General features: G+C 48.5%; 1 protein-coding gene across 5 annotated transcripts in view; it reads right to left on the bottom strand.

Moving 5' to 3' along the window:
* Positions 1–24,983, bottom strand: part of AMOTL1 (angiomotin like 1) — an 87,717-nt gene that overhangs the window by 27,463 nt on the left and 35,271 nt on the right. For 3 of the 5 annotated variants that reach the window (XM_065832383.2, XM_065832374.2, XM_065832391.2), the window contains 3 exons: positions 18,187–18,333; positions 14,727–15,600; positions 2,147–2,432 (listed from right to left, as the gene is read on the bottom strand). In XM_065832383.2, coding sequence (XP_065688455.2) covers positions 2,147–2,432; positions 14,727–15,600; positions 18,187–18,333 — 1,307 coding nt within the window. Of the gene's footprint in view, positions 1–2,146; positions 2,433–14,726; positions 15,601–18,186; positions 18,334–20,718; positions 20,790–24,983 lie in introns of those variants that run through there. The other 2 variants (XM_071803509.1, XM_065832409.2) reach the window with 2 other exon arrangements.

The following is a 24,983-nucleotide window of genomic DNA, read 5'->3' as shown; positions in this document are numbered from 1 at the left end:
GAGCCAGCCCAGCCTGGCAATTAAACTTCAACAAGGTACCACCACCTAAAAATAAATAAATAACTAAATAAAATAATGCTTTGCTTTTGCACAAAGAGCTCAAAATAAAATGTCTACGACCCCTCTTCCTCTTTTAAGGAAAGAAAACCAGACAACTTGTCAATCAGCACAGGGATTAATCACCACCTTGTACCTCTCTGCAAAAAGTGTGTTCAGACACGACTGAGAATCTGACAACCCTCAGGGGCTGATCTGCGTGTATGAACACCCAGGGAGCCCTCCACATCAAGCTGATTTTCTCTAATTTCTTCTCCTATTCTGTATTCAACAAAAGTGATGGGAAGGTGGCCCTACATAGAATAAGCTTGTTATGCAGGGCCAAACAAGAAGTACTCCTTGTGACCCTTCCACTTCCAACAAGAGGGAAGAGTTTTCACACCCAAGTATGTAATTTAACTCACTGTTACATTTTCAGAGGTGACGTTTAGCTGAAACTGTGGGAACATAGGAGGACCTGCCCTGTCCTTGTGTTCAAACACAGAGAGAACAGCACGGGAGGGATATTGTGTGTTAAGGCTTTGGTTCAGGCCATTTTCCTGAAGAAAGAATGCACTTGAGCCTGTGTTTCACTTTAACACTCCGCTTACATTCCCCAAAGTCAATGGGATTCAGTCCACGCTCCATTGACTGAAGTGAGACTTCAGGCCATGCTTGAATACCTTTCTGTTGGTGCCTGATGCAATCGACCTGCGGGGCATCCAAGATAAAGAGAGAGCCCTTTCCAAGGGCGTAAAAGGAAATCGGAACATTTTTAGGCCATCACACTCAAATACCTTTTACTGAACAACGTGGCTTTTGTAAAATTAATAGCCAGAATATTTCTTTTTGCCCCTGAAGGCCAAAGGGAAGTCAGTGTTAAAACCTTTGCAGGCATCTTCACAAAGAGTTAATGTTGCTGCAAAAAATTCTCAACTAAGTTTGGGAAATTCTGTGAATAAACTCATCTTGTTGCAGAGGAGGAGGCTTCAAAGACGACAGCAGCTACAAAACAACAGGTCTTTTTTCTAACCTGTCTGAACTTTCTGGTCTCAGACTTTCTCCCAAAGCTGAGGCTGGGACATGGTCTTTCAGAGCTACCTCTCCTCCTAGGAAGGGTGTCTCCAAGAACGCCCTGATCCCACACAGCACAGAAGTTGAGCTCCTATATAGAGTCCTAAATTCAGAGAGAAAAGACCTCCAGCTTAAGCCCATTTGTGTACAAGCATTGGGAAGACACAAATGAAAAAGCAGTGTAGGAACCTGAATAACTCATTTGGTCTGGGCCCTTGGGACCCAGAGCCAGCAGATGTGGGGAGCATTTCTACACTGCCTTCAGTGAACTCCCATTTTTAAGCAACTTCTATTTTGTTTGATTCGACCTTTCATCTTATCACCTTGGGCAGTGCAGGAGACATCATCCTTCTCCCCTGGAAGCACTTCAGTTGCATACAGAAAAGAGGGTACAAGATCTCTTTGCAAAAGAGTTTTTGAGCAAAATCTTTACCAAATGGTTCTTTCAGATAAGGGGCAGTGCTTTTGAACCCACATGTTCAAAGGTGGTTATCTAACATCAGCTCTTAGAAAGCCATCAAGCAGTCACTGAAAGCCTCTGAGACAACCAAACTAACGCAAGTCCACACAACAGGCAACCCCACTGATGGCCGTTACACTTTCAAGAGTGTGGAGTGCCATGCAAACATATTGTGGTGGACAAGACTATTCAGGACTGATGTGGCCGTGCTCTTCAAATGCTTCTGCTGCCCATGCATATAGTGCAGGACCATGCTGCCCCAGGAGCAGACTTAGCCCATGGGAAACTTCTACAGAAAGCTCCAGGGAGGCCAGCACAGAAGGATGGAAGGGGAAAATCCCCAGCAGAGGGACATGTGATGAGCTGACCCATTTTGCCCTAGACGAAGGGTAGCCCATAGGCCTCAAGGCACAGGATTACACTTCTGGGAAACCACCATGGAGAGGAAATGGTTAGAGATGGCCACCGGTGCATCCCCATTGCAGTGACATGACTGTGCAGAACAGCTTGAGGGGCCCAAATGCAGAAGTACCAAGACAGTTGCCTTGCCCAAGCATCAAACACCCCTCCACATACCTTCTGCAGCTTGTCCGCCTTCTCATAGTAGCCCTCCAGCTCCTGCCGCAGCATGTGGTTCTCCTCAGAGAGCATCTCCACCATCTGCTGCGCCCGCTCCACGATGGCGAAGGCATCGGGCGTCAGCTGCTGGCCTGGCGGTGTCGGTGTCAGCGGCTGGGCAGTGGCAGTGGCAGGGGCAGGCAGCGGTGGCAAGGTGCCTGGGAGCAGAGGGCCGGTGGCGGCCTGTGAGGACATGGGGCTGTGCTGCTGGGCCGGCGGCGGGAAGGGCGGCTGGCATTGTCGGCTGCGGGGAAGCACACAGGGGAGGTGTTAGAGCTGCATGTCCTCAAAACGCGCCCAGGAGCTTTTGCCTAATGACTGCACGGTTTATTAATAGGGTTATAACTGTACAGTCATGATTCCGATCCTGAGTCACTCCTAAATACCAACAATCGCAGCAGGGACCAGGTAAATTGTCTCCTCGCCTGCTCTTGACAGTGATGTATACATCTCGCATGAACGGATAAAGGAAGCATTGAGTCGAAAATGTAATTTTTGCCTAGGTGCACAGCTAATATTTCAGCATCCAGCCAGCCTCTCCCTGCCCCCTCTCGCCACAAACCCCACCGCTGAGAGGCGTAAGCCGGCAGGCTCGAAGGAAACACAAGGGATGCATTACTCCTCCCTCGAACACTGCTCCCTGCCTGGAGCGACATCGGCTGACCGGCTGAATTGGGAGGCGAAAGGAAGCGATGTGAGCCAAGCAGTGTCCCTGAGCGGCTTTAGCAAGCGGCAAAGGGAGTGGTTCTGTGGAGTTGCTGGAGGCACAGCCCAGGTCAGCCACAGCAAGCCACCAAAGTCATCGTCCAGTGCAAGACCGTATTGTGTTACCCCCTGACTACCGGCATCCATCACCCACCAGGCTTGTGTCGGGGAAGGATAAGAAATGCGCTGGTGGCCAACCTGCTTGTGGGCTGGGCTTTCTGACGGCGGGTGGCTCCTAAATCCAGCCCAGTCACAGTTTGCTGGAGGATAACCCAGGAGAACATCTTAGTGGTGAGGGTAATCCTGTGGCTGGTGGCCAGGCAGGACCAGAGTCCCTCACTTCTGTCTTGTGTTTCAGCCCTGCAAGTGCAGGAAGGGAGGCTGTCCTTGTTTCAAAAGGGGGAATTCTGGCAGGGAGCAGCTCAAAGGTTATCTGCACAGGACCCATTCCCACCCCACAGGCAGCCTGGAGAGCCAGCCAGGCCAGCTCAGAGCCTCGAGCAGGGTGAGCGGCCCCACACAGAGCCCGGCTGTGCACAACCCAAGCCACTCCTCAGCACAGATGCCTAAATTGTGACATTTCTACACCGCACTTGTCTAAGAGACTCAACCCAGACAATGCAGGACATCCCTGTCAGAGTCCAGTTTGGCTGGAAAATAAGGTGGCTGCTGGACCCCACCTGAAGGCTGCAATCACTTTAGCTTAACCACAAGCTGTTAGGCTTGCTGTAGCTATTGTTGCCTTTATTTCTGTACCCTACATGAGGCAGGAGACCTAACAAACAGATATATTTACCCCATCCAGCCTCAGAGATCCACGAAGCCTGTTTTCTAGACAGATGATTTTTTGTGCTATATAAATACATAACAAATATGATTACCATTGTCTTCAGCACCTACACAGCTTCTCCAAGCGGGGTTTTCAAAAGCTCTCAGTGTTGGCCTAATTCTACTGATCATAAGCCATCACTGACTTCAGCTGCAGCATGAAAACTGCTCTGACAAGCTTGTTCCCACCAAGTCAGCAATTCAGCTGTATCTTTTGTCAAAACCAGAGGGAAAGCAAACGGGGCCCTGGGGCCCCCCAAATGCAGTGCACTGACAGCCCCACATTCCCATCCTGGCTCTTGTGCTTTGCCCAGTGCATCCACCATGCACGGAAAGGTGTTGAGATGGAGTGAAGACCAGTGGTGAGCTCATTCCCAAATGCGAGGACCCTGCAAACCTGCCTGGCAGCACAGACCCTGATCCAGGCTGTGTCCTTGGGAGGAAGGTCCTGGCCAAGCTTCATGCAGACAGCACTGGGAAAGCCTGTGCTGAACCCACCCTGGCCTCCAGATGGGTTTACCTGCACAGCACAGAGGTACCTTCAGGCTGTGTCTCCGTCCATAAATTAAACACCCATGGAGGCAGTTCAGGAGGACAGGAGAGCTCCCAGGGCCATGAGCATTTGCTGGCATGTTACTTCTCTGGCAGAGGTACAGGCTAATGACTAAGGAGCTAAACATCTGCAGAAAGTGGATGACACTTCTCAAAGGACAATAAGGCAGGGAGGTGTTGTATGACACTTCACATCTGGCCAATGAAACAAAGTAATTCATACGAGTCATGGAACAGTTGGGGTTAGAAGGGACTTTCAAAGCGCATCTGGTCCAACCCCGTGCCATCGGTAGGGACGCCTTCCACTAGACCTGGTTGCTCAAAACCCCACCCAACCTGACCTGGAACACTTCCAGGGATGGGGCATCTACCACATCTCTGGGCAGCCCATTCCAGTGTTTCACCACCCTCATAGCGAAGAATTTCTTCCACACACCTAATCTAAATCTACCATCTTTTAGATTAAAACTGCTGCCCCTTGTCCTACCACCACAGACCCTGCTAAAAAGTCTCACTCTCTCATAAGCCCCTTTTAAGTACTAGAAGAGCATAAGGTCTCCCCGGAGCCTTCTCCAGGCTGAACACCCTCAACTCTCTGAGCCTGTCCTCACAGCAGAGCTGTTCCATTTCTGTGGCTCCTCTGGCCCCTCTCCAACAGGTCCATGTCTTTCCTGCACTGAGGGCTCCAGAGCTGGACACAGGACTCCAGGTGGGGTCTCACCAGAGCGGAGCAGAGGGGCAGAATCACCTCCCTCCACCTGCTGGCCACGCTCCTTCTGATACAGCCCCAGACACAATTGGCCTTCTAGACTGCAAGTGCACATTGTCGGCTCATGTCCAATCTTTCATCCACCAGTACCCCCAAGTCCTTCTCAGCAGGGCTGCTCTCAATCCCTTCATCCCCCAGCCTGTACTGATTACCGGGTATTGCCCTGACCCAGGTGCAGGACCTTGCACTTGGCCTTGTTGAACCTCGTGAGGTTCACATGGGTCCATTTTTCAAGCCCATCCAGGTCTCTCTGTATGGCATCTTGTCCCTCAAGCAAATCAACTGCACCATTCAGCTTGGTGTCATCTGCAAACTTGCTGAGAGTGCACTTGATCCAACTATCTATGTAATTCATTAAGATATTAAATAGTACTGGTCCCAGTATGGACCCTTGAGGGAAACTACTTGCCACTGGCTTCCACAGGGACACTGAACCATTGACTGTAACTCTTTGGATGCAGCCATCCAGCCACGTCCCATCCATCTAACAGTCCATCCATCAAACCCACCCCTCTCCAATTTAGAGGTAAGAATGTTGTCAGGGACAACAGGTAGCTTTTCCCTCATCTACTGATGCAGTTGCTGTATCATAGAAGGCCTTCAGAATAGTCAGGCACTATTTGCCTTGGTGAACCCAAGTTCGCTATCTTTAAATCACCTCCCTGTCTTCCAAATGTTTCAGCACAGCTTTCAGGAGGACCTGTTCCATGATCTTACCATTTCTTAAGCAACATTACAAAGTTTCATCTGTTATTGCTGGTGAAAATTCTGCTCTAGCCTTGCTCAACTGTCCCATGCTGCAGCGTGCACCAGAACAGCAACACAACGGCTTGGAGAAGTGGGAGAAAGAAAACTACAGCAGCCATGCAAAAACACCCATCACCAAACGCCAGGCTAACTGGAGCTAAAATCCATCCCGCCCTCCCAGAGAAGAGGATGCTACAGCAGCTCTTTCTTCTGTACTGACTGCAGTGATTTGCTGCAGTGCTTTAGCAGGATGGGGGACATTCCAATGGGGAGCACATCATTTTGATTCAGGATGTGAGGCTGCCTTGCTCTCCTGCTTTTGTCATCAGAAAGAGAAGGAGTGTGCACCCCTAAGCTGACCTTCTGGCTGCACTGTGGCCTTCAGATGGTGCTCAGCAAAGCCCAGAGCTACAAAAGGAAGCATGTTCTGACCTCCCTCGAAATCCCTCTGAAGTGGTGGGCCCAAGGTGGTCTCAGAGCTCCTGGACACTGGGACTGGGTTAAGATGCTGGTTCTCCTCATCTGCCTTTGGAGTTTACCACCTCTTTGCCCTCACCACTCCTGTCTGCTGCTGGGACCTCGTGGCAGGATACCTGGGAGGCCACACTGACCTGAGGGGCTTATTTTACCTTCATGAGACCAAAACCATGTCTCCTAGCAGTGCCTGGGGACCTGAGGCCATGTGAACCAGTGAGCCCTGTGCCAAGCTGCTCTGCAAATTGTAAGGACAGCCCACCATGGGCACAGCTCTCGTACCATCTTCACAGTGCCCCTTTCCTTCTGGTGCCCCAGCATGTAAAGCCCAGCGAGGGACCCTGCACCTCTCGTGGGACTGGAATATTTTTTTTCTCAAAAATCTGAACAAGAGAGAACATCATGAGCAAGGGATGATGCAAAAGGGATCAGCCATGATGCAAAAGATGCTCCACAGTGTGTGCAAATACAGCCAAGTGCGTGGCACCTCCTCCACGCTGCTGACAGCCTGCGCTTGCATATTTTACCATGACAATTAATTCAACTAAGCGTGAGTTTCACAGAATGGTTGGGGCTGGAAGGGACTTCTGGAGATCATCCAGTCCAACCCACCTGCTAAAGCAGGTTCACCAGAGCAGATCACACAGGAATGTGTCCAGGTGGCTTTGAATGTCTCCAGAGAAGGAGACTCCACAACCTCTCTGGGCAGCCTGTTCCAGGGCTCTGGCACCTCAAAGTAAAGCAGCTTCTCATATTCAGATGGAACCTCCTGTGTTTCAGTCTGTGCCCGTTGCCCCTCATCCTATCATTGGGCACCACTGAAAGGAGTCTGGTCCCTTCCTCTTGACATCCATGTTTGTTTGTCTTTACCAAAATAAAGGCCACAGCTGATTTTATGCAAGTAAAAACCCAGCTGGACACAGTTATATGACTATAAAGACACAGATTTGCTACAGGTACAGGTTTTCTCACTTCTTTACAGAAACAGTTTAAAGCATTATAATAAAATTCATCTTTGAATCTAAACCAGTGGAGATATAGCAATTTTCCTTTTCATAATGAAGTAATACAATCTTGGGCTGTAGATACACCCTTTAAATGCTTGCAGGAACTCCTCACACTGTACTTTAGCCAAATCTCAACCTCCCATCAATTTAAATTTTTCATGTGCACACCAGTCTGTCCAGCTTTACAAAGTGGGAGAGATCCCCGGGACCTCAGTTTTCTTGAACTGCAAACCACTTATTGAGCTATCAAGGATTTACACCCTGTAGCAGCAGCTGGGCACCAGAGTCTCAACCACCAGGGCCACAGGAGAGAGTCTCCAAAGTGTTTTCCAGCTTGGAAACTGAACAGGCACAACTGACATTATGCCTTCCAAAACATGGCTGTTCAACACAATTAACAGGTTTCTGATTTTCCTTTTACTTGTTTTATCTGTCCCTATTTAATTCTGACTTTATCAACTGCAAAATCTCTGAGTGTATATGCAATAAAATCAACACAGGAATTCACATTAACAAATCAACATTTGTGGAAATAGGAGAGTTATAATATCAGCTTAGTTCACATCCAACCTCTCACATAAAGCTCCAAAGAAACGAAGCAATCAGGATTATCCTGAGCTCCCTCAGGCTTAGTAAAGAATAACATTCTCAAAATGCTTCTACTGCATTTTAAACGTTGATCCTGCTCTGCATTAGAGCGGGTTAAAATCTTCCAGCTAAACACATTTTTATCAAAAATTGTCCTTAAAAGCACGAAACTGTGGAACAAGATGAGAGTCGGGTATCTCTGCAATACTTCAGCTACGTTTCTATTGAAAACATATTTTTGTGGACATTATTGTAGAAGTAGGGCTCTTATATACTTCTGCAATGCAGGGTAAAGAAGAAAAAAAAAGAAAATACTAGGGAAACCAGCTTTTAGAATATGGAATACTAGGCAGGCAGTGAGCCTTTCAAGGGCTACTATTCAAAGGTCATCAGACTGCACTCTCTCTTTAAAGTGATGTATAGTTTGCAATATACATACTAGCTTACTATACGTAGCTTGCAATACAGTGTCTTCAGCAAAATACTTGACCATAGACTTCACTTTCACAAAAAATTCCTCAGAATTCAGCAAGGCCACCCAAGCCCCCAGATTTAGGCATAGGCTTCACACAGCTCTTACACTGGAACGCCTGGGAGCAAGAATGATCAACAGAGAGGAATCTGGGGGAAGGAACTAGTAGCTGTATGTAGGAATAAGAAAGCCTGAAACGACAATTAATGATAAAGTCCACTTGCCATTGACAACTAGGAAACTGTAAATACAGAAGAGCTATTGCTTGATAAAGCAAGGCAGTATTAGGAAGCAATGAAATAAAAATGCTTGTAAATGTTCTGGATAGAAAAGCCCATCTCTGCCCTGTAATGCAGCTCTCCTGTATGTAGGGATGAAGAGTGGCCAGTGGAAGAAGAACTTTGTTTCCAACATACCATGGCATTTACATTCCTAATTAAAACAGCCTCCTTTAACCTATTTAGCTCCTCTTTCTCCAAATGCTCTGCCTTTCTTTGCCTCCCAGGTAGACTGGCCTACTTCATCTCTACAAGACTCTCCTAAGGGACTTCATCTCACAATTTCACACACCTGCTGTGGATGCTCCAGCTGAGTCAGCAAATAGAAAGAGGTGTTTCTGGGATGCAGATCTTGAAAGCTGGCTTAGGCTTTTTTACCTTATAATGTGAGTAAAAAGTGCATGAAAGGTGCTTATTTCTGCCCATTGAGTCTGGCTACTAACCTCAGACCCAGGGGCCTACCTGACTTCAACTATGATTTCTGCAGTCACGAAGCAGACTCCAAATGTTGTTCTTTGTAGCTGTGGATAATGTAGAGGAATCAGTGTTGTCACTGTATGGGAAAAAATACAGGATCTTGGAGGAGTCTGTAAGCTCAGTCTGATGGTCATGGTGAAAGGAAACCCATTATTAAATGCCAATTAAGCCAGAAATGAGATAAGATTTTCAATAGCCAAGACATAGCCCCTGTGGTATCCTCTGGCTTGCAGAATCAGCAACAGTTGCAGCACCTTGTAGACACAAAGTTTTATTTCAAAACCATTCTGCAGACTTCGATTCTCATCTCCAGAATTCACTATTTTGTTAATGTTTATTAGTGCTGGGAAGACTTGGCCTGGCTTCTTTGGGGGATGACTACATGAAGATTTGCATGGCAAAATTGTCACCTGAAAAGACACACACCATATTAAAGATATCCTCTGCAGTTAAGAGAGGGACAAGACGTTTTTCTTCACAGGGATCCACACTCAGAATAGATATTTCTTCTAAAGCTCAGCTGATTTTCAGGAAGGGAAAAGGTGCCTTCCTCAACCTCTGTGCTCCTAGAGGAACCAATCAGGATAACAACATGGAAAGGTAAAGAGAAATGATACGGGCATCACCCAAGCTGTGGGAAGAGCTTAATTTCTCTTTTATTTATTTTAATGAGAGGCAGATTAGACCTGAAGGAGGGGATACAAAGCTCACGCTTGTGCCTGGGCTGTCCTCGCTGGGAAACACCATCAGAACTCAGCTTGGGCCAGGCATCCCTGGGCTCAAATCCAGACACCCCTGGGATCGGCCCCACTGCCAGCGCATCCCCAGCCTGGGGGGCTCTCGGGGAGGAAAAGGAGCTCCTTGTTGTCCCCTCAGCAGCCACAGACATGTGGTTGAATGAGTAAATATCAACATGTTGTCAGAAAACAGCAGTAATGTGGAGGGGTGGTTAATACACAAATAACTGGAGAAGCCACAGACTATTCTGGCAGTTAAATATAGGCTTCTACATCCAGGCAGGATGGAATTTTATGAGGCACATAAAAAAATGGGATATCTTTAAAAACAGACCAGATTTATTCTTCAGTTGCATGCCACCTTTTAGAATGCATGGGTTAAATCAGAATTAAAAGGTGTCTGCACGATTGACTTCTGCATGTAGCCACGAATGAATTCCTCTCACCAAGCAGTGGTGTTTGCAGTTCAGGGCTTCATGTGCATTATAAACACTTTTTATTAACAGTGTAGAGAAAAAAAATTATCCTGGATAAAAGATACCAGGATCTGACAGGGGCCACTGGGAGCAATGAAAAGGATTCATTGCACTGAGTGATCTGGATCACTGCTTAAGCATGGCAGGGAGAAACAATATGGACTTGGGCACGTCCAAGTTCATCTTCCCAGGAATAAACACAATGAGGTACAGCAAAAGGGTGAGAAAATCTATTCTGGGCTGTGACTACACCCACATGTCTGACCAGATATCAAGCTGGATGGGGAGCTCCTGAAGTGCAAACGTCTGCAACGACAAGTGTCAATGAGCTACATAAATGAGGAACATTGAGTCACATTGCAGAGGTGATATTATATCTGATTAATCGTGTTTTTTTTTTTTTGGCTGGTACTGCAATGCCATCCAGGTTGGCTTTCCACAGTGAAAAAAGGGGGTTTGACAACAGTGAAATAATTACAGGGCTCCATCTGTTAAGTGCATTAAAGGACCAAAAGCACAGGGCTCCTCACTGTATCTGACAAAGATATTGCAAAATCCCAGCTGGTAACCAGAAATCACAGGCTAAAACTCAGATGCAGATCTGTGCCAGAGATGGCAATTAGCTAGTGGAACAAGTCTGTAAAGGCTGTGATGGATTCTCCAGACAGAGAGTTTTACAGTCGCCAGGACTGGATGTTTCATAAACTGCAATTAATACACAGCATCGTGCAAAATAACAACTTTGATTATGTCAAAGCCCTTTTACCTGACAAGTTCTGACTCTGAACACTCACCTAAGAAAAGTCAGCAAAGACACCATTCAGGAACTGCTGCCCATCTAGGAAAGGATGGGTTTCTAAAGACTGTTATGCTTGGCCAACTTAAAGCATTCAGAAGTCGTGAGTCACGGCTCCAAGCATCATGCAACTGGCTTAAAAATACTGGTACTTTAAAACAAGAATAAATATTGGTTCACTTCTATTTGCCTTCTAGGTATGGGGTTTTTTTGCCTTTTAATCTTCAGGCTTCAAGCTCAGCAACTGTGATGTCCATAAAGCAGTGGTCACTAAGCCTAATTTGTATAAATGCTGAGATGACCACAGCATCTTACAATGCTAGAAGATCTTCAGAATAATACCAAATACCTTGAGATTTACTATAAAGCTGTGAGATTTCACCACAGTGATTATAAAGGCAATGTTCCTTTTAAAACCAGTGACATGCAAAAAAGAGCCAAACCAAAAAAGCAAGCCCAGCAGCAGCTGCAGTTATCCCATCTTCTGCAACAGCTCCCTGCCAGCATTTGTGGGTTTCCAGCCCCATTTCCCTCATCACACAAGGACATAGCGGAGGGAAGTGGGGGATCTGTGACCCCACATGTTTTTTCCATCCCTGGTATCTGTGGGTGCTTCCTCTAGACAGAGGCAGCTCAGTGCTTCTCCCCTCTCTTTCCTGGAAGGCAGAAGCCCTTTGCATAGTCCCTGTCCTGAGGATGCCAGGATGGATGGGCTGGAGAACAGATACGGCCAGGACAGAGAGAAGATGATGCTAGGATATATGAGATTCCTATCTGACCACAGGCAAAACTCTGTTTCCACTAGGTTCTTTCCCAGGCCCTCCTGGTGAGATGAAAGCTGCAATTTCTCACCTCGCTTGCTCCTCTAACAGAAAAAAAAAAAAAACAACTACAGCCTCTCCAAATCCTACTCTTCCATTAACCTTATGAAACTGGGTAGTCCTTGATCTCTCTTATCAAGGTCCTTCACCCCAGCCAGAGAGCTGGCTGTGAGCCTCTCCAGCACCCAGGTAAGGGGGGAAGCAGTGAGCAAAATTGGAGGCACGAGCAGGTTTGTGCTTGGGAGCAACCCAGCAGTGTAACAGCCCCCGGGGTCTCCTCTAGCAGTGCTCGGGGGCTGCTGCCCAGACGAGTCCTCTAGCAGAGATGGGGCTAACATCCCCGGACAGGTAACCTGCCTTTACCCTCTCCATAGAGAGGAATATCTGGAGCAGAGGCCATTTTATAGAATTGCATTTTAACTATGCTCATTCTAGACCTGGGCGAGCCCACCCTGCGATGCAGCCCCAGATGTGGCAGGGATGCACCGCAGCACCACTGCTGCACACCGAGAAACCGCAAGTGATGAGCACACTGGGATTGCTGCCACTTCCTACAGCCTTTTGTCACCCAAATATTCCCAGGTAGCAGGGCCATAAAGGGATCCTGCAGCCTGTGAGGCCACTCATAAACTGAGATATGGTACAGGAGAAGAAACCAAGCCAGTTCACACCAATGAAGAACAGGTAATGCCAGCAGTGAATATGTCAGCACTCCCAAGCAAAGTGAAAGGCTGACATCCATGTATCAAAAATACGCTAGAAAAAGCACGAGACAGAATGAAGACCACTGCTTTGCTGAGGCCACAAGGCTCACTGTCTGACATCTTCTGCACAGCCAAATGTCCCCCCAGCCACTGGCACTGTGCAAGCAAAAGCACAAGATACAGTGTGCGAGCGAGCACATGTCCCTCTAGTGCTGATCACTGCCTCACAAGTAGCTGGCAGGAACATGTAGGCAGGAGACATCCTCCAAAATCCAGGCACCTCATGAAAGGAGCTAAGAGGCACCTGAAAATCCCTGTCTGTGCATCAGGACCCAGACCCACCTTAGAGAAAGCACCAGAGAGAGCACATACCTTAGACCGTACCTAGCTTTGATGAAATGCCCTCCAGCTATGCCAACCTCCTCACCTACCCCTGGAAAGGCCAGCAGGGATATATGCAGACCAGGAGCTATTCAGGCCCTGAGCTTGGGAACTGCAGCAGCTCTGCTCTATTGCCCTGCCAGTCCTCTGCTGCACAACACATTCCCCACTGCCCCTCAACCTTCCAGCAGAGACATTTCTCCACCATCATGCAAAGCAAACAGCACACACGGGTAGCAGGCAAACCCTCTGCGCTGTGATTTGGGGATTAAACCGTGGTTCCTTAATGAAAATGAGCAGTAGTCATCATCATGAACCAGGGGCTTCTCACCCCCAGCTGCTGGGGTGATCAAGCTGTGCCTTGGCATAAGGCTTGAGCAGGCCCTTGCTGTCAGTGTGGAAAGCTGCACTGAAATCAAGGGGTTTCTCGGTATTAACCTTGCTGATCAGGCATCTGGACAAGGTTTTGAAACTGGTCGCAAAGGGTTTCCCACTCGACACCAGTGCTGTTCCCAGTCAGCTGCAGCGGTGCATGCAGTGCCCAGGTCTGCTCGCTCACATGGACTCAGCAGAACAGACTCTATGGGTACTGAATCCGCATTTTTCAAGAGTAATAAAACAACCCAAACCAGCTCCTTTTCTGTGGGGATAAATCTGCTTGGTGCCAGAGATGTTTGTTAGCTCTGCAAACGGCTGCAGCAGAGCACGGCCCCAGCTCAACCCTGCTGCACTCAAGTTCATATAGCTGTTTTTTAGCATAAACAGATTTTCGCTGAGCTTTTAAAAATATCATCTTCCTCTGAAAAAATTGCACAAACTCCACACAGTGGTGGGCTGGTAATCAAAACACAAGTGTAGCTGGAGGAAGGCCAGCGGCACTCAGTGCAGGTCCTCACCCTGTTGCAACTGCGCTGCAACGTTAGAAAGCCACACTCCGAGTTCCTCCCCGTCTTGACACAAAACCTGTCACTTCTGCAAAGATGGAAAGGAAGAGCATTCACTCCCTGATTTCATGCCTTACAAATTTTGGAAAGGAAAAGCTGGGTCAGCTGCGTCACCTTTTCTCCGTGCCTGCACTGTGGCAAAATAAGCATCTGCAACTTAAGTCAACACCAACAAAACTTTTGGGGATTTTGGGGTCAGTAGAGACCTAATGGGGCAGCTTGCAACATGAAAACCACTCACAGCCATACCAGATAACTCCAGCCTCCCAAATACAGCAAAATACCATCCAGGAGGTCAAAGAGACAGGGCTGAGACAGGGAAACACTTGCCTTTAGGTACAAGAAGCAAAAGGGAGGCCTCAGCACACGGGCTCGCCTCTCAAGGCAGCAACCCTGCCCGGGCACTGGCCAGGACTGCGCTGCTCACGGGGATCAGCACACAGCGAGCGAACACTCTGGATTATTTCTAATAGGCTTGGAATAAACCCGTGCTCACAGGGAGGCCTGGCACGAGGGGCTCGGCACCGTGAAAGCCCCGTGTGAGTTCTGTTGGGTAGATTTAAGCAGGATATAAGCAGCGTATACACTTCATATAGCCCTCCTGGAGATGCAGATGCCTCCACCAGCCGTCCTGGCCGCAGGGGTGCGATGTCCCCGCCGCGTGCCCGAGGCTGAAGCTCACAGGGACCATGTCTACCCAAGACCCAAGCCCTGCAGAAGATGAATCTTCCAGCAAGAGCAGGACCAGGCCCCTCCAGTGACCCACCCCTGGCAGCCATTACCTGCTGACCCCGTACTCCGGGGGCGGCTGGTAGCGGACCAGGGCCATCTCCGCCCGGGCGGGCTGGGGGGCAGCATAGGAGGCCTTGAGGACGTCCTGCGCTGGCTGGTCGCCATAGAAGAGCCCATGCTCCTGCGCCTTGCTGCTGGGGGCCGCTGCTTTGCCTTTGTAGGGGTATTCGGGTGGTGGACCTCGTGGGTCCATGGCCTTGCTGGGCGGTGGGGCTGCCTTGAAGCCCTTCCCACCCGCTGGGGCCGGGGGGTGCTGCTTGGCCCCGTTCCTCTCCAGCGAGAGCTGCATGATCCTTTCACTCAGTGAGCGCACATGGCCCTGCTTCAGCTCCTTCAGCGCCTCGTCCTTGTGCGCCTGCCCGCTGTTGGCCCGGTTTACCGTCGGCCTCCCCTCCGTCCTGGACTTCTGGCTCGACGCGCCATAAAATCCCGCAGCGGCGGCAGGCGGCTGGGCTCGGAAAAACTGCGACTGTGCCTTGGCCTCCTCATAGGTGGGGAGCTCCTCGGTGCCATGCGGGGGCTGCGGCGCCCGGGGCTGCTTCTCCATGGCAGCACCGTCCCCCTGGTGCTCCTGCCCCTGCGGTTCCTGCCGCCCCGACGGCTGGACCATTGGCGGCTCTTCGGGCGCGAGGTTTTCTGCGGAAGAGAGAGTGCTGGCAGTGCTGTTGGAGGGGCCGGCGCTGCCCGTCGCCTGGTGCTGTATGGCCAGCAGGTTCATGTTCTCGCTGGGGTTGCCATACCTCAGCCGCTCCTGGATCAGGCGCTGCAGGACGGTGCCGGCTGCCACCTCCTCCGCCCCTCGCATTTCCACCTCCGGCACCCGGCGGCAGCTGGTGGGGCGCAGAGTGCAGAGGGCCTCCTCGGCTGGGCAGGGAGAGAGAGAGGTGGCCATTAGCTCTGCTGCCTAGGAGGTCCGGTCCCCCCGCCTTTTTTCGCCCTCCTACACCCCACACCTGTGATCCCATACCCAGGATGCACCCCCAGGCAATGTCCTGCCAGGGTCCCCCTGGGATGTGGCTGCAAGCAGTCGAAGGACAGAGGGCACTGCTCCCTGCTCATCCCACACCCCAGTTCATCCCTAATTCTGTTTGCAGTGAGCCCTAAAATCATACTCCTATCCCCTACCCAGCCATCCCCTCCATAATATTCCATGCATTCCATAACCACAGCTCTGAACTCCCTCCCAAGTCAATGGAATGATAAGAAAGGAGAGGAGAAGGGAGGGAAAAGGAAGAGAGGGAAGGGAAGGGAAGGGAAGGGAAGGGAAGGGAAGGGAAGGGAAGGGAAGGGAAGGGAAGGGAAGGGAAGGGAAGGGAAGGGAAGGGAAGGGAAGGGAAGGGAAGGGAAGGGAAGGGAAGGGAAGGGAAGGGAAGGGAAGGGAAGGGAAGGGAAGGGAAGGGAAGGGAAGGGAAATAGAGAGAGAGGAGGAGAAGGGGCAGAGGGGAGGAGAAGATTTCAGTTGGAAGGGACCTACAACGATCATCTAGTCCAACTGCCTGACCAATTCAGGGCTGACCAAGTTAAAGCATGTTATTAAGGGCATTGTCCAAATGTCTCTTAAACACTGACAGGCTTGGGACACCAACCACTTTTCTAAGAAGCCTGTTCCAGTGTTTGACCTCCCCCCAGAGATGCCTTGCACAGCTTACAGATGCAGCTTGCATGGCAATACTAAAAGAGATGCTGCATTTTTGATGACCAAAGTGAGATGAATGCCCTCCTAAGCACACTGCCTGCCACAATAAACTGCAGAATGTGTCACAGAAAACCTGTGAAATGACACTAAAAATAAACAGGTCCCAAAAGTGTAATTAAAGAGTAATCTGTGCTCTGTCATCTTCCCCTAAAACTGAAATTTCCCTTCCGGCCAATAACGCTATTTCTAAGGGAGTCAATACTAACTGTTGTAATTTTGCTGGATGAGTACAAGAAAGGTATTATGGTCATAGACGTAATACCAGAATTTTAAAAAGAGCACAGATGAATCAGCTATACAACCCTAACACAGGCTACTGAAGTTATCCAGAGGCAACAGTACCAAGTTTGCATCATATACACAGTGGAGCTTGCCTGGAGCCAAGTATCTAAAGGCATATAACCACGGGTGGGACATGGGGATTCCTCCCTCCTGGAGCCCTCCTTCCACACCCATCCCAAAAGTGGTCTCAGACGTCTGCCCAAACAGTGCCTGGGCCCAGAGGGGTGCTCCTGCAAGATCTTGGTGTGGACAAAAGTGAGAACAAGCTCACAGATCTGGATGCAGTCCTCCCATGCCTCTAGGCAAGAAGGAGGTGCTGTTTTGAGTTCATTTTTTTTGAGGTCATCCTTGGCAACTTTCTCTCCTGCTGTTTCCAGTTCTCAGAGGAGTTTGTCAGAAGGACTTACATTTGTTTTTTGGCATTTGAAAGCAGTTAGAAAGCAAACTTTCTCTTGAGATCTGGTATTTCCCAGAGGTTTCATCAGTTACTGCACATGCTGTGGGATAACTTATACACTACTCGGATGCCAGAGGGGGAAGAAAAGCCTTTAAGAGAACAGGTCATTTCCACTAACATTTCTGTGGCAAAGCCTTAAAGATGATCATGAGAGACGATTCCCAGGTATAAAACACCCCACACCTGCTCCATGGGATACACATCTCCTGCTTTCTCTGAGATGACGTTACCTGCCTGCCAGCCTGACTTTTGGGGGTTGCAGCCTGGCCACCAGCTTTCAGTGGGTCTCTCAGCTGCCCCAAGCTGGTGTGTGAGGCAACAAGATGCACAGACACACACACACCCGTCCATCCACCTGTCTGCACAGCAGCCAAGTGCCCATCTACTTTTAGATGCCCATAAAGCTCTTGCTGCTTTACTCATGTTACCACAGTGCAAAAAAGCCTCATCATACTGGCCATTTCTTTACACATAAAACAAAAATCTCCTCAACATTCCAGAAAACTCATCCTAACATACCAGAAAGCTCAGTCTGGGTTGTTAGACTATGCCTGAGGTAAGCCTGATGAAAGGTGAAAAAGCCAACTCTACATGGTCAAGGCAGCTCTTAATAATACACCAGGAAGATTTTTACCCCTGCACTAGTCATCTGTTACCATCCTCATATCTGGGAGATGTACTCTAGTCGCCTATTTTTAAGGTCCAAAAGTACTGACCATAGTGCACCTCCGCTCCCGCTCCACCAGCAAAAAGCTATGGGCAGTGGTCCAGTGGTGCAGTGAAGAGCAACCATGCCCTTAGATGTTGCATCCTCCACAAGCATAAGTGACAGATGACGGTGGGTTGTAACATTCAAGTCAAAGGCAACTCCCCTTTGACTCTACAAAGGATGAGAAGCTGGCCTTCAACTCCATAAATATTATTTATAAATGGTCTAAACTGCTCAATTTATGCTTCAGAAAAAACCTGGAAGTAAACGTGGTGGGTTCATATGGAAGTGTGGCCACCTACTCACCAGCTTTTTCTTTGGCACTGATTGCTTCAGCTGTTAGTGGAGAAACTTCATGCCTGCCAGCAAACAACTGGTGATCCTGGTAAAGAAAGCCAGTGTCTTCCAGTAGCTGGACTGGGCTGGTAGGCTTGTAACAAACAGATGTGGAGCCTGCAAGAAGGAAAAACAGAATGTCGGTAAAGAAATCACTTGAATGACAAAATATAAAGCCATGACTTAATGGTGGAACTTTCATTAAGCATGGTTAGGTGCCTGAGAAGCCCTGATCCAACCACCTCTGCTGTCCTCACCACCCAAATGGCACATTAGCTCTGAGGAACAAGAGGCAGCCACCCAGTCAATCCTGCTGTTTTATGTACTGACACAGCTTGTCCTCTGGGGCCCCCAGACCAGGTACAAAGTAAGGTTGGCAGAGCTCGGCTTGTAAGAGCTGACAGTGACAAGCTCACAAATCAAGGCACAGCCCTGGGACATGAGGCCAAGAGAGCCAGCCTAAAACTGAGAGAGGGAGTGGGTAAAAAGAAGGACAGGAGGACAGGTGAGGACCCAGCCACACATTCAGTTGGGCTAAAGTCTGTGAGAAGCTTTGCCACAAAATCCACTCATGAATAATCGTTCAGCAATACAGAAAATTGCTGAGGCATAAAATACAGCCAACACAATCATGGGAGAGAGTTTATAAATCACTTTGTCAAGATGTTCTTAACATGGCAAGGAGAGGAGGTAGCTGGAGAGCTATGGGAATGTGTCTGGCAGACCGACTGCGCAGGAGCGGCATGCCTGAGCCCCGGCATCCCACAGACATTGACAGCCCCTTTCACAACCAGTGAGCAAGAACAAGCTCTCCTGGGCAGCAACAAGGCTCATCCTAAATCTGCTCTCAGGGGTGGCTTTCTCTGGCGGTGCCTGTTTTAACAAGCTCATGCAAAATGCATCACAGCAGTGTTAAGACAGGAATGACATTGGCTTGACCCCGCAATTCCAGAAAGACACAGATGGACTAGAGAGGGTCCAAATGAGGATCACAGAGGTGATCAAAGGGCTGGGGAACCTGCCCCATGAGGAAAGGCTGAAGGAGTTAGGTCTTCTATCCCCCTGGAAAAGAGATGCCTTGGGGAGGGATCTCATCGCAGTGTTCCAGTACTTAAAGGCTGGTTACCAAGAGGACAGAGGCTCTCTCATCACAAGGACCTACATGGAGAACACAAGGGGCAATGGGTACAAGTTGCAGCAGGAGTGGTTTTATCTTGACATGAAAATACGTTTTTACAGTGAGAACAATAATTCACTGGAACAACCTCCTCAGTGACATGGTGGAGTACCTATCATGGGAAGTTTTCCAGATGTGATTGGAAAAGGCGCTGGATAATCTCATCTAGGCTCCCTCTCCCACAAAAGACTGGACCACATGATCTTTTGAGGTCACTTCCAATCTGGGCTGTTCTACGATTTTCCACTTCCTATTTATTTTTGTGTGCACTACCTTATTTTTGTGAAGAGAAGGCTCTTTGAGGTCCAAACCTCAGAGGTGAGTATCTCCCACTCCTGAGTTCCCTGGTGCAATGAGGACACAGCAGAATCACTGTCCATTTACACCACCCACTAGCAGTCATTTTAGACTAAAAGGTGGCCAGTGATCTCCAGCACTGGCCACTGCCAAGGGACATGCTCAGGTGGGATGTGGAGGGCTCACAGTGGCACTGGCAGGATGTCCATCCTGGTGGGGCAGAAAGCCCAGGAGAACAGGGATGCACAGCACCTGCTCTGCAGGAAGAACTATCAGCCATGAATGACCTTCCAATCCCTAACATTCTGTGATTCTGTGACCCGGACTTACTAATCCTGAGTGCTTGGTTTGCACTCAGCTGCATGCTCACTGGCATATATCACATGGGGAGGTTGCTTTGCTCTCCTCCTTACGTACAGGTCACCACCGACCCCATGCCCCTGCAAGGAACAGGGAAGCAGAGCATGGCAGGGTACAGGATCCAGCCCATCCTCTCTACAGGCATGAAGACGCAGATACTGTTTTCTTACACACCCAGAGGAGAGGAAATAGGCAATTCTGCAAAATGTTAACGAATTCATCGCTTTACCATTCACATTATGCATGAATGTGTATGGCAGTTCTCTATATTTAGAGAGCAAGAGGCAAAGACTGCTCACTTGAGTAGATCTATGCCTAATACGTTTGTGAAAATGAGCATGGTAGACTAGTCTGGAATTTCAAGAGCCCTAATTTCCAACATTATTACCCTATTCTGGTACAGAATAACATCAAAGACACCCTTCACTGCCCCTCTACACATGGTCCTGCCTTGGAATCAGGAATCCTGTATGAAACAAGGGATTTTCAAGCCTGGGCTTGTTTTATGAATAAAAAGTGATTGGAGTAAAACAAACAAGATCCATACATCCAAGGAAGTCAAATGATTTTAAGCATTACAGGCGACCTGAACAGCCAAAAACTACCGGCTTGGCCTCAGCACTCACCAAATAGAATTTAAAAGAAATAAACAGTTACTAAAACTGTACCCTTGCCTCCTGTGTTTTGAGTCTGTAGGCATCCTCGGCTTGTGGTTTCAAATTTTCTGAGATGCAAAATGGAGAATAAAGACTTGAGTTTTTTTCTGTAATAAGAGCAGAAATTCTCACTTGTCTTTGGGGGCTGTGGCCATGGCAAAGCAATAACGTACTAAAATCAGGACTGGCAAATGCCAGTATCTGCCAAAATGCTCAGTTTCTGATCTCTGTTATACCAGAGTCAAAACCAAGTAGCTCTGACCCAGGCAGAAACCTTTGCTGTACCCATGTTCATGTTTTCTCATCGTAAAATGATGTAATGGTGCTTTATGATGTTGAAAATGATGTAATGATGTTTTATGTACATTCGAATTAAGTTTCAATAAAATGCCAGCTGTAACTGGCACTGAAAGCCTGTTTATGTGTAAAACAGATAACAGTTGCAGAAAGATCAGTGGTCGGCATGCAGCCACAATCCAGATCACGGGCAAGAACACACCACTTGAAAGCTTAGTGAAGCTTCTCAAGCTATTTGGAGCAACGCATGAGCCTTTTTTCTTCCCCTCTTGCCGTCATTGGAGCCTCCCAAATTCCAGCTCCTCTTTCCGGAGGGAAAGGGTTTGCTACACCCATCTCTGCTGGGGCGCAAGTTGCCCATTTGATGCTCAGGGACTTACGCCTTCCCCAAACCTCCCCATTGTTTTATGATGCTCACCAATCAAGCAACTGCCATCCTTATAACTGAATCCTGGTGCCAGAGCAGCAGTGCCCAGGGGCCATGGGTAAGCAGCCGGTTGAGGGCAGTCTAGGATGGAGACCACCACCCCTCCTAGGATGTGTCCCTGAGGAAGGGCTTTCTACCCACATCCAGCCCAAGCCACAAGCCATGACTGCTGCCCTGTGTTTTGTCACTGTCGCTGCAAAGAGCCAACCCCATCACCTCTGCAGGTGCTCATAGGCAGCTGTCAGCTGTGCTGCGTCCCCTTCTCTCCCCCTCCCAAAGCCAGTCCAGCCCCCTTGGCCCCAGCAAGCCAGGATACACCCTGGGCCATAGACATCACCTCTTCATGTGCCATACATCTGGTGTCTCTTATAGCCAACCCTATAAGACATGACCATATTTCTGGCCTGGTTCAGTCCTTGCTGAATTAGACAGCTGCTCCAGTCCTTGATTGCTGCATCTATACCAACTCTCACACATCGAAGTGATTGCCCGACACCAATTCAGTTGGTTTTTCCTCCTTGACATCTTTTTTTTTTTTTTTTTTTCCAAGATAAACATGCATTATGCTATACAGAAGAAGACATACTATCCTGGAGGGTTACCACACAGCAGCAGAGTTCATTTGAAGATTCAGAACTATTCCAACAAATCATCTGCTAAGATTAACACCAGACAGTCAGCAAGGACCCAGAGACAGAGGAGCAACACTTAAATATTTCATGTTTCTGATGTGGCTTCAGTCTGGTTTTGAAAAGGATCTAAAGCAAAACCTCATAGGAAGCTCATTGCTGTGACATTTCAGGAAAGCCACATTTTTAGAGGAATAACAGCACTCTCAACAAGCAGATTTCCTCAAAAAAATAAATACTTGGAGAGGATGGTTTCCTTACAGCCAAACTGCACTACTACTCTCACCTTCAGTGAAACACCAAAAAAAGCCCGTCATGCAAAGACAGCTTGCTGCTATTTAGAGGCAACACCTGGGTGATGAGTTTTGGCATCGCACACCGCTGCCTGCCCAGGTACCGCTCCACAGCTGCCGGCACGATGGCTCCTCCTCTGCCACCCCAAAGCCACCCAGCCAAACAAAAACATGGTCGTCCTCCAAAAAATCCTCTCCCCGTTTGTACCCTACTGACCGAGCAGCTCGAAAGAGACCAAGGCGTTTCAAAAACCATCCAAAGCAACCATCCAAAATTAAAAAGTAAGTGAGGCAGCTTTACACTTTCCTATAAACTCTGCTGCGGTTTGTAAGGAAAGTCCAAAAATGACGGAACAAAAATGACATCGTTTCCAAGCCCACATCTGTCCTTCTGTCTCATAGCCAAGCCAGAAAGGAGTATAAATACCTTATTCCACATTTAAAACACTTTCTCTGACATGTCACCGCATAAAGGGCAACAAGAAAGGAAAATAATTATTGAAGGGAAAAAATGAGAGGTGAAGCGTTCCAGTGTCCCAGGGACTGTCTGAAGGCTGTGCCATGAATCCTTCGGGGTAGATCCATCAGTCCCTTCAAAGGGTTGCAAGGACACCCCATCGAGGCTGGTCACCCCTCCAGGTGCGTGCTGGCCCGCAAAGCTTCCTCTCTCTCCTAAACACCAGCCCAGTTTCAAGAGTAGGGATTGCTGTACCCCAGCCACAACGCTGTGCCACTCTCCCAAGGCTGGGAGGCAGATCTGAGTCTCCTTTGGCTCAGAAAAAATTAACTCATGTGTCTCTTTTCTTGTTTTACCTACAAAAAGGAGACGCCGCTTCCAACAGCACCGCAAAGGAAGCTCTTGGCACCGCTGGCAGCTCTTCTCCGGCAGTGCTGGGACTTCTCCGCAGTCCCAGCTCCAAGGGAGAGCAGGGGCTCAGACACATGTTGGTGATTGTTTCCCACCAGCAGCTCCCCCACTGATGTGCAGGTTTTCTAGATCTCTTCTGGGGTGGCTGACTCACTCTTACACCCTGTAATTCTGCTTGGGAACCCCAAATCTGCTGCCAGGGCTCCTGAGCCCTGTGAGAACTGAACAAGCATCACTAATATTATTTTCATGGGAGCAAAGCAACATCTTGCAGGACACAAATCCAGCCCACATAACACACACCAGATGTGAGTGAGCAGTACCTCTCCTTTTCCCACATGAAAGCCGGGGATCTACCACATCTGAGCTGGGAGAAGCCTCATCCCTGTGGCTGGCATGGTTCACCAGATTGAGCCCCAGCTCCGGGGAAATAAATCCTCATCCCAGTATTAGCTCTGGATCCATGTTGTGCTATTCCTTTGCTCAATAAGAGCTCCTAGAGTCTCCCCGCTCGGGTACCATCATTTCACTCTCCAAAAAGTGTCTCGTCCAAGAAAGCACTAGCAAGACTAATGAGAAGAGGTGATGGAGGCAGCCAAATCCCATCTCACCCAAGGAATTGTGCCAACACATCCAAATTCAACTGCCTACAAGGATCAACGCTTTCTGTGAAACTTCTGCCTCACACGCTTATTTTCATATACGCTCCCCCTCAGCAAAAACATTAAGCGGATGAGCACAAAAGCTATGAGTGAAGCAAAGCGAAGGTGTCTTGCAAGCAGCTCCCAAACCTGGCACGAGATCAGATGGATACAGGGAAGAGCGAAGCCAAGCCTGCCTGCCCGGGAGATCCCCCACAGATGCCCGCGCCACCCCAATGGAAATCAGGTGCGCGGGCATGTGGGGGCAAACAGTGCCCGTCACAGCTCTTTCATCTCAGAGGGTTGCAGGTTTTATAATATTAGAATAATGCGCTGTTTCTTCCTCCCTGTCCCAGGCTCACCCCCAGTGGATGCAGGCAGAGTATTTTCATCGCAGCTCCAGGTGCTCCAGTTACCTAAGCATCAACCCAATGGAGGAAAGGATGCATATTTCTTAGGTGGCTGCACTAGGCTTTCCACAAATATCTGCATTTTTAACGTTTCTGTATATTATAAGCAAGAAATTTGTCTCCGCAGCTATAACCCTGAGCCTACAACATGCACACAGCCTAAATTTATTCAAAGAACTGAATGAATAATTGAAATTTCCACTTGGATCAAAGTGCCAGTGGCACGGTGACGACTCATGTCAGCATTGCTGCTCTGAGATAAAAGGGTAAGTATTATTCAGAGCTGTAAGTGAGGGAAGAAACTCTCTATAAAAGAGTGAAATACAAAGGCTGACATGGAGCCTGCAAGTGAGATGAGGCTTCTGCTGCAGCCGTGATGCTTGTCAGCACAGTGAAGGGTCTGCAGACATTTTCACTAAGCTGTAAATTCTGATTTCCAAGACATAAAAAAACCTCCAAGATAAAAATTAATTACGCAAATTCTTACAGAAGGAAATTTTTTCCACTCAGGGGAAAAAGACAATCATAAATCATCCAGCTACAACATACAGACACACACAAAGCAGGAGTTTAAGCTATGATTAACTTTGCTGTACTTACTGCTTTTAAAAATGCTCACATTACAGAAAAGCACTGGCATGATCTGTGTCGCCTGGATATTTAAACCCTTCCATTAATTAACCAGAAGTGAAACAGGACCTAGGACTGTGGA

Source organism: Patagioenas fasciata, chromosome 1 (genome assembly GCF_037038585.1).
Source record: "Patagioenas fasciata isolate bPatFas1 chromosome 1, bPatFas1.hap1, whole genome shotgun sequence".
Taxonomy (NCBI): domain Eukaryota; kingdom Metazoa; phylum Chordata; class Aves; order Columbiformes; family Columbidae; genus Patagioenas; species Patagioenas fasciata.
The sequence above is the reverse complement of the archived record's forward strand: the minus strand, read 5'-3'. Positions and strand labels throughout refer to the sequence as shown.